This window comes from Gobio gobio, assembly GCF_949357685.1.
Source record: "Gobio gobio genome assembly, chromosome: 20".
Lineage (NCBI taxonomy): Eukaryota > Metazoa > Chordata > Actinopteri > Cypriniformes > Gobionidae > Gobio > Gobio gobio.
The window spans coordinates 16,723,450-16,740,254 of NC_137113.1; the positions used below are offsets into that span (position 1 = coordinate 16,723,450).

General features: G+C 39.5%; 1 protein-coding gene across 1 annotated transcript in view; it reads left to right on the forward strand.

Annotated features, from left to right (window-relative positions):
* grin2cb (glutamate receptor, ionotropic, N-methyl D-aspartate 2Cb) overlaps positions 1–12,933 on the forward strand; it is a gene marked incomplete at both ends in the record, with an annotated part of 47,670 nt that extends 34,737 nt beyond the window's left edge. Inside the window, 8 exons of the mRNA XM_079845872.1 lie at positions 1,808–1,976; positions 3,355–3,508; positions 3,865–3,990; positions 4,800–5,029; positions 8,274–8,434; positions 9,015–9,202; positions 10,933–11,165; positions 11,554–12,933. Of these exons, the coding sequence (XP_079701998.1) occupies positions 1,808–1,976; positions 3,355–3,508; positions 3,865–3,990; positions 4,800–5,029; positions 8,274–8,434; positions 9,015–9,202; positions 10,933–11,165; positions 11,554–12,933 (2,641 nt within the window). The remainder of the gene's footprint in view (positions 1–1,807; positions 1,977–3,354; positions 3,509–3,864; positions 3,991–4,799; positions 5,030–8,273; positions 8,435–9,014; positions 9,203–10,932; positions 11,166–11,553) is intronic.
* Between the last annotated feature and the right edge of the window lie 3,872 nt (positions 12,934–16,805).

The window sequence follows — 16,805 nt, forward strand, 5'->3', positions numbered from 1 at the left end:
AAAAAAAGTAGCCATGGTGAGCATAAGAGACTTCTTTCAAAAACATTATTTTTTAAAATCTTACAGAAGCCAAACTTGGTAGTGTAGTGTGAACTAGGTCTCCCCTATATATGGTATACTCTTTCTAAAGCTCAGAGCACCAGCGGTCACTGGCATTTATGTATATCAAGGTCAGCAGACTGTGGCACTAATGTGGCGCTGTGTTTGGATATGAAATGCATTAGTCTACCACAACCAGATCAATGTGCTACACCCATTTCTGAAATAGATAGGTCAAGCCACTGTACATCTCTCATCCAGCTGTTTCACAATAACTGACTGTAGACCAACGATAACAAAGATCCATAGGACTCAATGTACTGTAATTAACTTTGTTTAAAGAAAAAAATAATTGATTGGCACTCCCTAGGCAGCAGGGGTGTCTGTGTCCATTATACCAGGAAACTAATGCACTTTGTCCCTCTGTCCCTTGTGGTTCGTGTGTGTTTGTGTTTGTTTGACTGATTAAACATCTCATCCTCAATTCACAGCCCACTTAACCCAAACCGCCAGCTCTGTTTGCAGGTGGTGAGACTGGCTAGAAAAGAGACAGGCTTGTTTATGTTATGTCCCGATCGCTTGCAGAGGCAGACTCTCATCTTTCCAAACACTTCATTTGTCTTTCTTTGTTATGGTTGCTGCCAGTGCCGCACACCCTGCATTGCCGGCCCTCCGCCCCAAGTCCACTCCCCGTACAGCTCATTACGCAGGAGGTCTGGGGGAGGTTAGAGGTGATGTATCATTATTGCTCTCAGAGTTTCTCTGCTCAGTGCCTCCAGCATCTAACGGTTAATGGAGACCATCGCTTTTTTGGAACATTTTATTGTGAATGCTCACAACCAAGCATTATGTTAGATTCTGGGCTATGGCTTTTTAAATCACAGCAGTTTGCTGAAGAGAGCAGTGTTTATTTGCTTTTTGTGAGCATATTGTGTAGAGTCAATCTTTTTGAATCATGCCAAATTGTGCGGACATCAGTTTTGACCGGGCTGTCATACAAAGAAATTATGAACACATGCAGAGAACCAACATAATATTAATAACTGATTAAGTTCATTTATGCTTTTTGCATAGTAAAATGTAATTTTGTCAGATAAATACCATAACCAAGATTAATGTTTTGTTCTTCCCTCATATTTAAAATATCATAAAAATATTAAATATTGGCCTCATATTTTAATGGTTTAATCAAACTTGCAGGGTCATTAAAAACAAATATCCCTTTTGGCCACTACTGTAGATGCCATTTTACCTTAATCCTTAATCTTTTATGGTAACACAGATCCTTTACTTTCTCCATATTCGTGTCTATATTATTCCAGTTATAATTAATTATTCTTCCTGTCAGTAATCTTTCTTTCAGATGTGTGTCACACCATATGTTTTGCCTTGGAACCATGCGCTTTGATCCTCTTCACCAAATTTTCAGTGGGAGCATGTCAATCTTAACCTTTTTAACTATGGTTCCTAAATGGGTTAAAGGAAATTTAGTTACCCATTATTACCCATTAAGTTTTGCCATTATTTAAACCTATATGATAAACTTCAAATAGAACACAAAAGCACCCTAGTAGTAACATAATAACCATTTTTGACATAAATTCTCACATAAAGCTATTGTTTGGCTTCTGAATGCTTGAAATATAGTATGCAACTTGCTTGGAACAATTTTCCATACTTCATCTTGGGTTTTTTTTTTTTTTTTAAAGAAAGATTAAAAATTGTACTAAATGTTTAACATGTGCATATATACTTCTCTTTTGTGCAGTATAACCGGTCACACTGAGCCTTACACCAAACTCTGCTGCAAAGGCTTCTGCATAGACATCCTAAAGAAGCTCTCACGCACTATCAAGTTTTCATACGATCTTTATCTGGTCACCAATGGGAAACATGGAAAGATGGTCCGTGGCGTCTGGAATGGGATGATTGGAGAGGTATGAAATGGCACTCTCTCTCTCTCTTTTTCTCACATAAACGAGCTCACACTTCAAACATGTCAACAGTTCAGAGCTCATGGGAAATGAGCTAAATTAACATCTGAGAATATAAAAATAAAACAGCTTACAGCGTGATACAAAAAAAGAAATCAGCTTCCTATGACAGTGTCAACGCGTTTTTCCTAGCATTACTCACACCCTGTTTTCTTTCTGTATTTAACAGATCTCCATAAATCTCCAAATATTGCAGCTAAAGTTGTTAAGAGCATTCATGGGAGCATAACTGGCTTTAAAAGCGATCTCGACACATTCCATCCTGTGACCTCCTGCCGCGTGTAGTGTCACTTAATCCGGTGGTTTAGTGTCTTCCACAGCTGCTGATCACTTCATCGGTTCTCATCACCTGCATCTGCTCACACGCTGATGAGTTTAAAGATAGCAAACCCACGCTCCGCATACAAGGCTTAAGTGCTTTTCACATTGCAAGAGAAATAGATCATTAAATGAGATAAATAATTATTATATAATAGCAAGACAGAAATTCCGGGCTGACATGAGTGTGATATAAGGAATTTTCATTCATGAGCCTGATTGCGGGTGACGGCAAAACAAATCTGTCAACAATGATTTGCGATGTTAGCAATTTGCGACGTTAACAAAGTTGTATAATGAGACCTGGTGATTCATGACCATTTACATTCCTTGAAGAAATTAGAATCAGGAAACCAGAGGCTAATAACAACAGTCTTAATTGTGATATTCAATTTTAAAAAAAAATCAGGTTTATAGTTTGTTTTAACCCACTGGTAACACTTTAGTTTATGGTCCAATTCTCGTGTTTAACTAGTTGCTTATTAGCATGCATATTACTAGGATATTGGCTGTTTATTAGTACTTATAATGCACATATTAATGCCTTATTCTGCATGACCATATTCTACATCCCTTAATCCTACCCAATACCTCAATTTACTACCTTACTAACTATTAATAAGCAGTAACTAGGAGTTTATTGAGGCAGATGTCGTAGTTAACAGTTAGTTAATAGCGAGAATTGGACCCTAACCCTAAAAAAGTGTGACCAAATATGTCCACCTCTCTAGGATGTAGTATGCGAGAAGTTGTATGTCAAATGAGTAGTAAGTATGAATATGCAGTATGCAAAAAATACCCGTATGGCCTACTCTTTACGCTGAAATTCTGAAACACACCTATCACACAAGGCCACGGTAGAATGGTTGTAATTGTAAATAGTAAAAGCTGTAGGTCACAAGACAACGTCAGCATTTGTGGGCAGGTCCACTGGGGCCTCCATTATTTTGCTTTGCCTCTGATGACTGCTCTAAAGTTTTCTCTCGCTTTCTCCTTGTTCAAGGTCTTCTACAAGCGTGCAGATATGGCAATCGGCTCTCTTACTATCAATGAGGAGCGGTCAGAGATTGTTGACTTTTCAGTGCCATTTGTGGAGACTGGGATTAGTGTTATGGTGGCCAGAAGCAATGGAACAGTCTCACCTTCTGCCTTCCTGGGTGAGAAGTCATCATTATCCATCTATTTCCAGGGACATTCTTACACAGTCTATGAGAGATGCTTGCAGGCGGTGTTAAATATTTCCTACCAGTGGCGGTTTTGATTAGAATGTGATTAGATTAAAATTGTATGCCTTTGTTGGATTAAATCAAGAATAAATCCTAGACAGGATAAACATTTTCTACTGAATCACCAGCTCGCCACACAAACAAAGGCATTTTGACTCTGCTAAACTTTCATTTGTTCATTATTTATGCTAATTGCACAGCCCTCACATCACAAACAAAAACACCAAATTATGTGCAAGATCTTAATCAGATAATCAACTGAGTTTTGTTTTCTCTCTGTCTTGCAGAGCCTTACAGTCCAGCCGTGTGGGTTATGATGTTCGTAATGTGCCTGACTGTTGTGGCAATCACCGTGTTCGTCTTTGAGTACTTCAGCCCTGTTGGGTACAACCGGAGCCTTGTCAGTGCCAAAGGTCAGCCTTGGTTTTTCAAACAGTCTTTTCTCTATCAGGCACAAAGCTAGGAGAGGAAGAATGGTTGTGGAACCAGCCTAATCAATCCACATAAACCAAGCTGACAGGGTGTGTACTTGTCTCCTAGTGTAAAAGGTCATTTTTCTGAGGTTTAATTAACGTTTGTCGCTTTGCTAATTTGACTTTGATTGATTGCTTGGCTTTTCTGTGGCTGTGTGTGAGATACAAGAACCACATTAAGAACTGATGTCAAGGTGGAGCTAGAAAATAATTTCTTTGCCCATGTAGAGTAATCTATGACTAATTCAATCAAAATGTCCGAAATAACATCTTTTATATAGGATGTATTAAAGAAATAATTAATTAAAATATGCATACACACTAATGCTCAAAAGTTTTTCGAGTGAAGTACCTTATGCCACCTAGGCTGCATTTATTATAGTAAAACACTAATATTGTGAAATATTTTTACAATTAATATAATTGTAATCTGAATTTCACCATCATTTTTCCAGTCTTCAGTGTCCTTCAGAAATCATTCTAATATGCTGATTTGGTGCTCATGAAACATTTCTTATTATTAGTGTTGAAAATAGTTTTGTTTTTGAAATAGTGATATTTAGTTATTTAGGATTCTTTGATGAATAGAAAGTTAAATATCTAACAGCATATATTTGTACTATCAGCTTTGATCAATTTAATACCTGCTTGCATTAAAGTATTTTTTTTTTTTTTTTTTTAAGTGCTGTTCCAAAACCTGATATAAAGTATTATTAATTTTAATAATTTATTATGTATCTCTTTTATAGCCCCTGGGGGTCCAACCTTCACCATTGGGAAGTCGGTCTGGCTCCTGTGGGGAATCGTCTTCAACAACTCTGTTCCTATTGAAAACCCCAAAGGCACAACCAGCAAAATTATGGTCCTGGTTTGGGCTTTCTTTGCCGTCATCTTCCTCGCCAGCTACACAGCCAATTTAGCTGCCTTCATGATCCAAGAGCAGTACATTGACACCGTGTCTGGACTTAGTGACAAAAAAGTGAGTTATATGTAATTGTAAATGGGCTGTATGACAGTGGTGCTGTGTTTGGCTAACTTTTGATGTGTTTTTCTTTGTGTAAGAGCATATATGGCAGAAACTAAACGAGTTCTGGGAGAGAGTTGAAATGAAAGGCCTTGTCACACCCAATACATATATTTAGAATGTTAAATATTCAAGAAGATTTTAAAATGAAACCTGAAATATCATACTGTGAATATCTGTCAACTAATTTTTTTTTTTACAGGTACAAGGCATTTTTTACATTTTTGAATGAATGAATGAGGAAAATCCTGCATCACAACAAAAGTTTAATTTAAATATCAGCAAATGTGCACCTTTCAAAGTTCACTGACACTCATGTCTCAAAGACAATCTCATGATTACTAATATTTACTAACATATTCATAGTTTTTAACAATTATGCAAATTATAAATTAATTGGACCTTAGGAAAGATCAACAACAGATTAATCATTCATAGCCACGCTAATATATGCTAGCAGCAACATAATATAGTATATATAGTAGAGTTCAAGAACACAGAAGAATACGCACTTCTGTGTTCTTGAACATATGCTTTAAAGTTGACAGATGTTTTGGAGGAAAATTAGTAGTACTGTCTAATACAGGGGTCTACAATGTTTTTCACGGCAAAGGACCCCTTAGGCAACAGAGACATGGAGCAGGGACTCAAACAGAGATTCATATTAAGCATAAAGCCTTCGATATTAAAGGAGCTGTATGTAACTTTTTCACTCTACTAAAGCATAAGATATTTAGGAAGTTCAAATACTCGTTTTTTTTAAAAACAATGCTACAGCCAGTTATTCTACTTTGAAATGTGCGTTCCGTGTCGGATTGTCTGTTTATGTTTTGGTCTGTGTCTTTGTCCCTAACAAAAGCTTGCAGAGACTGCAGTATGTTCAGAATAGTGCTGCTAGGATCCTGATGAGAGTTCGAAAATACGATCACATCACACCCATTCTCCATTCACTTCACTGGCTTCCTGTTACCGCCAGGATTGACTATAAGGTCTCCCTTCTAACCCACCAGTGCATCTATGGAAATGCCCCCCCCCCTATCTGAAAGAACTACTCACACCTTCAACTACAACTCGATCAACAAACTCAAACCGCCTCCTTCTCCCCAAGACAAAGCTCAGCACTATGGGTGATCGGGCTTTCTGTTCTGCCGCTCCTCGGATTTGGAATGCCCTCCCCGACCATCTGAGGGCACCTCAAACTACTGAGACTTTTAAAAAAGGACTAAAAACATTTCTTTTTAGGAGAACTTATGACTTTTAACCATTCAATCTATTAGTATTTTATCCTTCCTAAATTATCTTAACTGTAGCACTTTGAGATTTGTTCCAAATGTAAAGTGCAGTACAAATAAAATGTATTATTATTATTATTATTATTACACCGCACGCCGCCAGTTTACCCAATAGTATTTTGACACACCAGGTTGCCAGTTGGCGGAAAAAACACAGCATATTGCAGCCATGGAAGCCAGCAAACAAACTGGGTCAGAGATCGAAGATTATACCCGACCTAAAAAGCCTCTAATAATCTCTATGAATGGGAGTATTAAAACGCAGATAAATCAACTCATCAAATTACAGTGTGTAAGTCTCCTCGCCTTCCATTGTCAATTGCGCTCGTTCCTGTTGCGTGTCCTCAAAGTGGCAACCCGCGTGAGTGTGGAAGCTGAGGAGGAGGGGGTGGGGGAAACTACTCTTTCCAATATTTTGAATTTGGACTGCAGTACCTATTTCAACCACTAGCTAATATTACTAGTCAATATTACATACTGCACCTTTAATATAAACCATACAACCATATTATGATAGTTATATTATGTTAAGACTGTAGATTAGAAATATAAATGTCATTGTTGTTGCACATGCATTATTTTGTGTATATTACTTTAATTGTTAAAATTGAGATGTATGCATCTTAACAAAAGGTACATACAGTACATGTTACGATAAAAATCACAATTCATTAGTTGTTCACAGTTGTTTTATTATTTTAATGGATTTGCAGTCACATATTTAAATTGTATTGCCATATGGACAATTAAGCATTTACCTGAACTTTAGCTAGGCCTATACGTTTACTAAAATGTCACATTTTAATTTTACAATGAGATGGACAATTAAGAATCAAAGAGTTCTTCTGAAATTAGTAAGAGTGCTCTAGTAAAGTGCAGATGTAATGTGTAAGCAACGTCTCCACCAAAACAAGAGTAGCAATGTATGGTGAGACTTTTAAGATGTTACAAATCATTGTTTTTACAAATAATTGGAATAGAATGTTAAATATATTTTGATACAGATTTGTCTGCATTTACATTGCTTAATACGTATTTTCGTCCCGTGCTACACTCTAAAAAAAAGGTTCTATATGGCACTAAAAGAGTTCTTCGTCGTAATCATAGATGAACCACTTTTGGTGCTATATAGCACCATATCTTAACATGTTCTGTATATAGTAGCGGTGCTATATGGCACCTTAGCAAAAGAACCGCTGAAGAACCACTGAAGCACCAAAACTGGTGCTATACAGCACTTAAAAAGGTTCCCCTATGATTACGAGCCAAGAACCAATTTTAGTGCCATATAGAACCTTTTTTTTTAGAGTGTATGGTTATCACTATGTCAATCATTGCAATTTCGAGAGTGAATCTTGCATTTATATGTAGAAGTCACTTGAACAAAAACTCTGATTCTTACTAAATGAGACACCTCTGATTGGCCATTGCATTCATGAGATCAACAAACATGTCAGCTTGAGCGTTTGCCAAATCTGTTCCACCAATATGTAATTATTACAGTATCAACCGTGGGTGCTCTTGCTTTCGTTTGAGCCGAGGGTGCATAGAATTTGACTTTGTGATGTTTATTACTCATGTTTTAATTTTTTAACAAAAAAATATGTATGATCAAACATGAATTGGCCTAGGGTTGAAGACTAGGTCTAATATGGTCACTCAGAGAAAATTAATTTATCCCTTATGTGCATAAAAAATTTGTCAACTCTTGCCAACTCTCCAAATGCAAGAATCAGTAAGGATTAAAAAAAAATCGTACTTCGATTTACTTTTCCAAGGTCACTACTACCCGGGCAGTAGGTGATTCTGACAGTCCATGTAATCTATGTTGATCTACGCTATTAAGGTTAAGACGCAATCTGCCTCAGCTAAACAATTGAAATGCCATTTATTCCTTTTTGTTTCAGTTTCAAAAACCACAGGAACATTATCCTCCTTTTCGCTTTGGGACAGTCCCAAATGGTAGCACCGAGAGGAACATTCGAAGCAATTACCCTGACATGCACACTCACATGGTAAAATACAATCAGAAGGGTGTGGAAGAAGCTCTCAACAGCCTTAAGACAGGGTGAGTTTCAGCAATAACATGTTGTGTGTGTGTGTGTGTGTGTGTGTGTGTGTGTGTGTGTGTGTGTGTGTGTGTGTGTGTGTGTGTGTGTGTGTGTGTGTGTGTGTGTGTGTGTGTGTGTGTGTGTGTGTGTGTGTGTGTGTGTGTGTGTGTGTGTGTGTGTGTGTGTGTGTGTGTGTGTGTGTGTGTGTGTGTGTGGTTATGTGGAAGAGCTCTGAACACTAACAAAAGGTACTATGGTGGTACCATTTACGTGGTATTTTTAAGGTGCTTCAAAGAATTTCATAGTACTGCCATAGTACATGTCCAAAACAGAATTTTCTGTTAGTGAAATGTTTGGTTAATAATGTGTAATGAGATTTACTCCATTGGTCATTATATGCATCATTTAGAAGCAATTTTGATAGATCAAAGGGTCAGTGAAACACTGGTGGGAAACAGTCAAGCATAAATAATGTATCGTCTACCATTTGTCAAGAAAAAAGGGAGTATAAATTAACAAGAGCTAATTATTTACTTGACATAATTACGTGTAATTACTAAGCCATTTGCCTTGGGCTCATTTCTCTCCTCTGTGTAGGAAGTTGGATGCCTTCATATATGATGCAGCAGTTCTTAATTATATGGCTGGCAAGGACGAGGGCTGCAAGCTGGTCACCATTGGTAGTGGGAAGGTGTTTGCTACCACAGGCTATGGCATTGCTCTGCAGAAGGACTCCCGCTGGAAGCGCCCCATAGACCTGGCTCTCCTCCAGTTCCTGGGAGATGGTAAATTGCACTTGAGGGACCGGAACTGGTCCACACTTAATATCCTCTGCCCCAGCATGGAAGCTATAACATTCCCTTCTTACTTTAAAAAAAACTCAATGTGCTGAGAATTGAGAGGGTGTGAAATATCAGCGCAAACTACAGGCATAAGAAAACCTCCACTGGACAGTAGACAATAGTGGCTAGTGGCATTTTACTTATTTATGTATTTGTTATTTTTCCCACCAATTTGTTTCAAGCTTGACACAATGTACAGTGCCTATAGAAAGTCATCATACCCTGTGAAAATCTTCACCTTTTGTCACATTACACCCTGGAAAATAAAATAAATGTTAGCTTTTTAGCTGTATGTACACATCCTAAAGCTTATCCTCAAAGTGAAAATAACATTTTAAAACATTTAAAAACTAGAATAATAGGGTTGAAAGTCCCCTGATTTAATGCTTTGTAAAGCCACCTTTTGCTTTAATTACAGCCATTAAACTTTTTGGATGTCTTTACTAGCTTTGCACACGTAGAAACACCCCCACAGCATCATGCTGCCACCACCAAGCTTCACAGTAGGTATGGTGTGTTTTGGGGGGTGTTCTGTGTTTGCTTTTCGCCAAACTTTGAACTTGGAGTTCAGTCAAAAAAGTCAATTTTGGTCTCATCAGACCATAGCACCTTTTGCCAGATGGCATCAGAGTCTTCCAGGTGTGTTTTTGCATAGCACAAATGAGACTGAGTGTGGTACTTTTTCAGGAAAGGCTTCTTTCTTTCAGCACTATGTTTGGCAAAAAGGAAACACAGCACACCACCCAAAACACACCATACCAACTGTGAAGCATGGTGTTGGCAGCATTATGTTGGTGGTGGGGGGGGGGGGGGTGTTTCTCTTCAGCGGGGACTGGGCGATTGATTATGATTAATGGGAATATGGATGTTGCCAAGTACATCCAAATTCTTGAGGAAAACCTGCGTCCCTCTGCTAGACAGCTAAACACCTTCCAACACGACTGTGATCCTAAACATACCGCCAAAGGAACAAAGTAATGGCTTAAGGATAGGAAGGTGAATGTCCTTGAGTGGCCAAGGCAGAGCCCTGACTTAAATCTGACAGAAAATCTGAATTGATTGAAGGGAGCAATCCATTGCCGCTCACCACGAAATTTAACTGAACCGGAGCAATTCTGCAAGGAAGAATTAGCAAATATTCCCCAATCTAGGTGTGCTAAGCTAGTAAAGACATATCCAAAAAGTGTAATGGCTGTAATTAAAGCAAAAGGTGCCTCTACGAAGTATTAAATCAGGGACGGATGACATTTCCAATAACCCTGTTATTCTAGTTTTTTTCCATTTTTAATAATCCAGAATGTTTTAAAATGTTATTTTCACTTTGATAATGAGGGTTATACTGTGTACCTACAGCTCAAAAAACTGTAATGTGGTGTAATGTGACAAAAGGTGAAGATTTTCACAGGGTATGATGATTTTCTATAGGCACTGTATGCTTAACCCTGAAGGATACATGCAATTTTGCCCAAACTAAGTAGTTCCTTTTCAGAACAGCTTTCACATCGAGGGCACACAAATGAAGCCTTTAAAATTATGTCTAGGTAAGGCATATTATTAGGTTTTGGAGCAGAGCAAGATTTGTGGATAGTATCCGCTTGTTTTTGTCATAGTTGAGTAGTCTTTGACTGCCACTGTTTCTGGCATTGTTCCTGACCTGGTTTCCTTTCATGCAGGGGACACACAGAGACTGGAAACAGTATGGCTGTCTGGAATATGTCAGAACGAGAAAAACGAGGTCATGAGCTCTAAACTAGACATAGACAACATGGCAGGTGTTTTCTACATGTTGCTCGTGGCCATGGGCCTCAGCCTGCTGGTCTTTGCTTGGGAACATCTACTTTACTGGAAATTGAGGCACTCTGTCCACAAGTCTGATCACTTAGACTTTCTACTGGCCATTAGCAGGGTAAGATTGCCTTGTTAATTATTAAGTCTTTATTTAGATTCAGACCAATGATAATTAGGGCTAGGTATCATACCATTTTACACTGGTAAAATATTTTTACCCAGCCCAAATCATAATGTACAGTCTGTTGTATGTAGTCTACTTGTTTACTAAAAGGGATATCTGCGTAGCACATTATTTTAGTAAAAATAATTAAATAATTGACCATAAGGAGGCACATTAAACTTTGACATGAAACAATGAACTGATCTTTGTCTCTTACAAAAAACGTAATCTGGTACATTAATCATTGTAATGGAGAAAGATACTGCAGATGAACCCAGGGAAACGCCCACAAAATAACATTTCTCTCTAGGAATACACAGTCACTATTCACTTTACATTTCAGGGCATATACAGCTGCTTTAATGGAGTCGAAGACATTGGCAGATCTACCAGCATACAGAATCCAGATATCACCGCCAATTACGCCCAGGCCAACATGCTGAAAATGCTGCAGACAGCCAAGGACATTGTCTCCTCAGCCAAAGTGGAGAACTCACTGGATAACGCCACCAAGACCATTGAGAACTGGAGCAGACACGGCGGCAGCCTCCCAGCACGTATCCCACTGGTGACCACAACTGAAAAAGTCCCTGGTCACTTCTCATATATTACTAACGTCACGGAGAACCACATACCTCACATGCAGCGTTGCATAACTCCACCTTTCACGCAACACACCAAAACCACTAGCCCACCACCGATGGTAAACCACAGAGTCTTAACACGGCCCACTCCTCTTCGCTACACACTTCCCGCCAGGACCAGGGGTCTCTACGACGGTATGCTTCCTGTATCCAGTCTGAGCACACCTCATCTAGCCATGCATGATCCTCCATCCGACCTGGCCCATCCTGGATCTTCCTTTGTTCCATATAGAGACATCTACACCGAACACCACATGTCTTGTCACAATAATTTGTCAGACGCCGTCAGGAGGAAAAAGAGACCTCCGAATATTTTAGTGGAGTCCATGGATCTGAGGGGGCTTCACGATTATAAAGACCAGTCAATGTGTCATACCCAAGCAAACAGTTTTGCTGAAAACCACCTGTCCTCTTCCTTCGGCGAAAATCCTTTCGTAGCGGCGGACACAGCTTGTAATTCCTGTGTGAAAACGTACTTTGACCCTGCGTTCGATGACATACCGTTGATAGGGAAAAGGAAGCTTCATCGCAGACCGTCGTTCCTGAAAGCCACTTGGGGCCCCGACAGAGTCCGATTCCCGGGGGACAGGCCCTCTGCCGCGGCCTCCTCACGAGTAGCTATACCTGACCTGTTCCCTTGTGTGGATGTACACGGACGGGTGAGGAACACCATGTGTTACGCCCAACCAATGGATCCCACCTACCTTCACGCCTTCCGGCGAAACACCAGGAAAAGTCAGAAGCTGAGACACAGCCAGTCCACTAGGCTTCCTACCTACAAGGAGGCGATTTTCCAAAACGTGGCAGCTGTCAGGAGGGCGTCCAGCTTGGTGCATAGACCCTACTCCTACCCTGAGCTGCCAGTCTATGAGAGCCCACTGTCATATGGACCAGCTGAATTATGCAACATCTTCCCCTGTATGGGACATCCAAGTGACAGTGTATATGGAGGGTATAGGGCGCCCACACACCTACAGGATGACCATCTAGTGCATGTTCCAGGCAGCAGGGTGGTTCATAGCAGCCCTATGGTGCCCATGACATGGGGCCGTATTTCCAGTTTGGAATCAGAGGTGTGAACTCGTCCTTCCATGTGCCAATTATGAACTATATGGCCCACAAGCTTCTACTGACCAACAAAATTACTACGCCTTTAACACGAGCAGAAACACAAACCATGTTACTGGGTTTCATTTCTTTTCGTTTTTTTTATTTATTTAAAGTTGATTTAATTTATTTTTTTAAGTGCAATAATGTAATTGAGGGAAGCCGTCAAATGCCATCCTAAATTTTGAATGAATGAATTAATGGACATGTAGAACTGTAAATGATTAGCCGTTCTTATCTCTTTAGTCCACAAAATGCAACATATTACTATATGTATTGGACGGACGAAAGATTTCTTTCTTCAAAGATTGTAGTAGAGAAGTCAAATTGAGACACTAAACTATACGAAGTGTTCATTTTGAAGTACATTTGGTATTATACGCTATGTAATTCTCTATGATACTGAATTTTGTAAACACTTAAGACATATTGTCCGATATTTTTTATTTTAAACAGCAGGGCTATATAAGTGGGGTTTTCAGGCTCTAACATTCCCTTTCTGTCTCTCGTTTAATGTCCAATCTCCTCTCGCTCTCTCTGCTATGAGCGGGCTTTTGAAGAAGAGCAAATTGAATGGTACTCTAATATTAGCATCATCAAGGATCTTCACACTTTAATAAATTACAAAGGACCATCAGTTAGTCCTTTGTAACTGCTGTCTTCTTTAGATGGCTGACGGATATAACTCTTTGAACACTGCCTTTTATATGCAGAGCCACAGCATATTTTAGACCGCTTTTAACAGGGATTGGCTGTTTGCAGTTGCGACACGACGGAAAGAAGCATTACCTTAATAATTTCCACCAAAAAAAAGTCTGCCGACACCCGCAAGATCAGGTTTAGGGTAGAGTTTTGCTGTTGCCATTGGACGACTGCTGCCAAGTCTGTTTGACCTGCATACTGAACCTCACATACCCACGAGGAAATCTGTCTGTGCCTCAAAATAAACTTGTGATGCTCCAGAGTGTGAAAGAGCGAGAGAAGGATGGTGCAACGGATGGAAAAGAAACTAGGAAATGAGAAACCACACTTCCTTCAACTGGGATTTAAGCTACAATATCTGAATGTTTATGAGCTCATGAGGCTCATTTGAGGTTGTCATGAGTGTCTCATTAAAGCAACTCTGTGGAGTGATTATACAGGAGGACGTGTTACCAAAAAGTGTCCTTTACTCTAGGATTTCATTATGTCGGCTGTCTCCACCGCGCGGCGTTCTCGCGACGCCCAAGGTGACCTAGGCTGGGGTAATTATGCTGTAAGGCTTTTGTTATCTCCCGATAAGGAGCCCTCTTTTCAAGCGGTGAGTGAGGAGCATTTCAGAATCTAAACATCGAGAAACTTTACATTTTTTTCATCACAAGCTTTTCTTTGTTATTGCCATATTACAGTTCATTGCACAGCAGCAGTGATTTAATCTCCAATACCGCCAGAGTGCGCGGATAGATTTATGTACCGCAGGATAATTGTACTTTTTTCATAATGTTTCTCCCAGTTCCGTGACTGACATCAAAAAAAGAGGCCTGCTGCAGAACGACACACATTTCATTTTCATAAAAAACCAAGCACGAGGAGAGGAGAGGCAGGCTAAAGCCATCATCATCATCATCATCATCATCCCAGCAAAGTCTTATTTCTCTGTGTTTCTGAAAAGCGTATTATTGAATGATCTTGCGAGTTGATAAATGATTCAATACATGCATATAAAAACATCAAGGGAGGCTTGGTATCGTCCTCTGGAAGAAATAAGCAGCAATATATCAACGCCACAGGTAGCTGTGGTGAAAAATGAAAAGCATTTAGAAGTCAAGGGGGCCTAGTCTTCATCCAGCTTTGAGAAAGATGCAATGGAATGACGAGGCAGACGTGTGTATTCGAAACATTAATAATTCACATGTTCATTTGAATCTGCCTCATCATTTTAAAGATTTGCTTGCAATTCAGCCCCTCGGAATCGCCCCGGGGCGAAGTGCTAAAAAGAGCAGTATTTTTACGATTTTTATCATAGACTTAACACGGGGGGGAATATGTTGTGGAAACAAATTTCTGCTAGTAAATTTCACAAATAATTACATTTCTTGCGAACATCCTCCAATAATCTTTGTGTTATTTACTGTAAATGTTTTACAGCGCATTGTCACAGTGCCATTACGGAAAGAAAGAGAAATGGAACGGACTAGTCAGAAGGAAGAAAGGAAATGCACGCAATTACAGACATGCTCACAATATAACAATTACTCACACCTCCAGTGTCACGCCTTCATATCATTGCATTTCTCTGAAGCGTCATTTCAGGGTTGCGAATTGTCCCAGATGCTGCTGGTCACCTTGAGCCAAGGGCTTCACAGCCTGGCGGGAGAGGGGAAAGGCGATGGAGAAAGACACCACAGAGAACCTGTCAGTCTGAAATTCCATCAATTAACAACCGAACAGGCTAATAAACGAGAATAACTCACTGCCCGCAAACAACAATGAACAACTGAAAACATAGATACTTTTTATACTCTGTGTTCTGTTGCATACCTATCGGTACGGTATTGAATGTGGTTACAACATGAATGATGTAAGTTAATGTAGGTTACCACACAATCACAAGTACATTGTCTGCACTGAGCGTATCCAAATCAAATGAGGTGATTTTTATCAAGTTGCTAGCACAATGTTAATTAACCTATATGAGTAATACGTGTACTATGCTGTTCTGTGTGTTTTATCTCATCGAAGAGTAGCAGTGATATCAGGAATCCAGGGTCTGTCCTAATCTATCAAATCTATAATTAAAGAGCTGTAACTAAATGTTGCACATTAAAGAGAATTGTTTAAAAAAAACATTGTTATTAATTTTAATCACTACTTGGAAATGGGTTCCAATAGTAACCAATAGGGATTGTTTTGTTTGGTTTTGAACTGGTTGCTGGTTATTTCATTGTTTACATCGTTGTAACATGTAGAAGTTTACACCTGTCCATTTTAAATTGGTCTAGCTCTACAAATGTTGACTTCTGACTGTCATATCATGGAGAGACCTAGTGCTCACTGTTTTAATTAAAGGAACCCTGTGCTGTGTGAATTGATAGTTCCCAACCTTTGTACTTATCATCTGTTCTAGCTCTCGTCTCTGCTCAAAGGGATCTCATGATACGACAGCGGGTCAAAAACGTTCATTTCTAACTGACCTGATTCGCTGCCTTTTCACCCCAATCCTGCCGAGACTTCAGCCCGGGCTCACAGGAGAGGCTGTGGGGTTATTAGCTTTGGTTAACCATCCCATTTGAGACGGCTCCGTCGAATCAAAGGCACTCGCCACTTTCTAATTATTTAAAAGCGGTGTTTCAAATGACAGCTCTGTGATAACAAAGGGATGTTCTTGTCATTGGAGGGTTATCTTTGTCTCTCCGTAATTAGACAGACTGTGGCTGATCTTAAAGGGATAGTTCACCCATAAAAGGAAAATGACCCCATTATTTACCCACCATCAAGCCATCCTAGGTGTATATGACTTTCTTCTTTCAGACAAATACAATCTGAGATGTATTTAATAATTTCCTGGCTCTTCCAAGCTTTATACTGACAGTGAATGGAGGATGATATTTTGAAGCTCAAAAAAGTGCATCCATCCTTCATAAAAGATATCCACACGCTCGCGGGGGTTAATAAAGGCCTTCTGAAGCGAAGTGATGCGTTTGTGTAAAGAAAAATAGCCATATTTAAAACTTTATGAACTAAAATAACAACGCAAGTCGAAACGAGTAACCCCTGACCCATAGGAGTAGCACTTTGACGCCTCTAGCCTCGTGGTTCAAACAAATAGGGCTGGGCAACAAACTCAACATCGAAATCCTTTAAA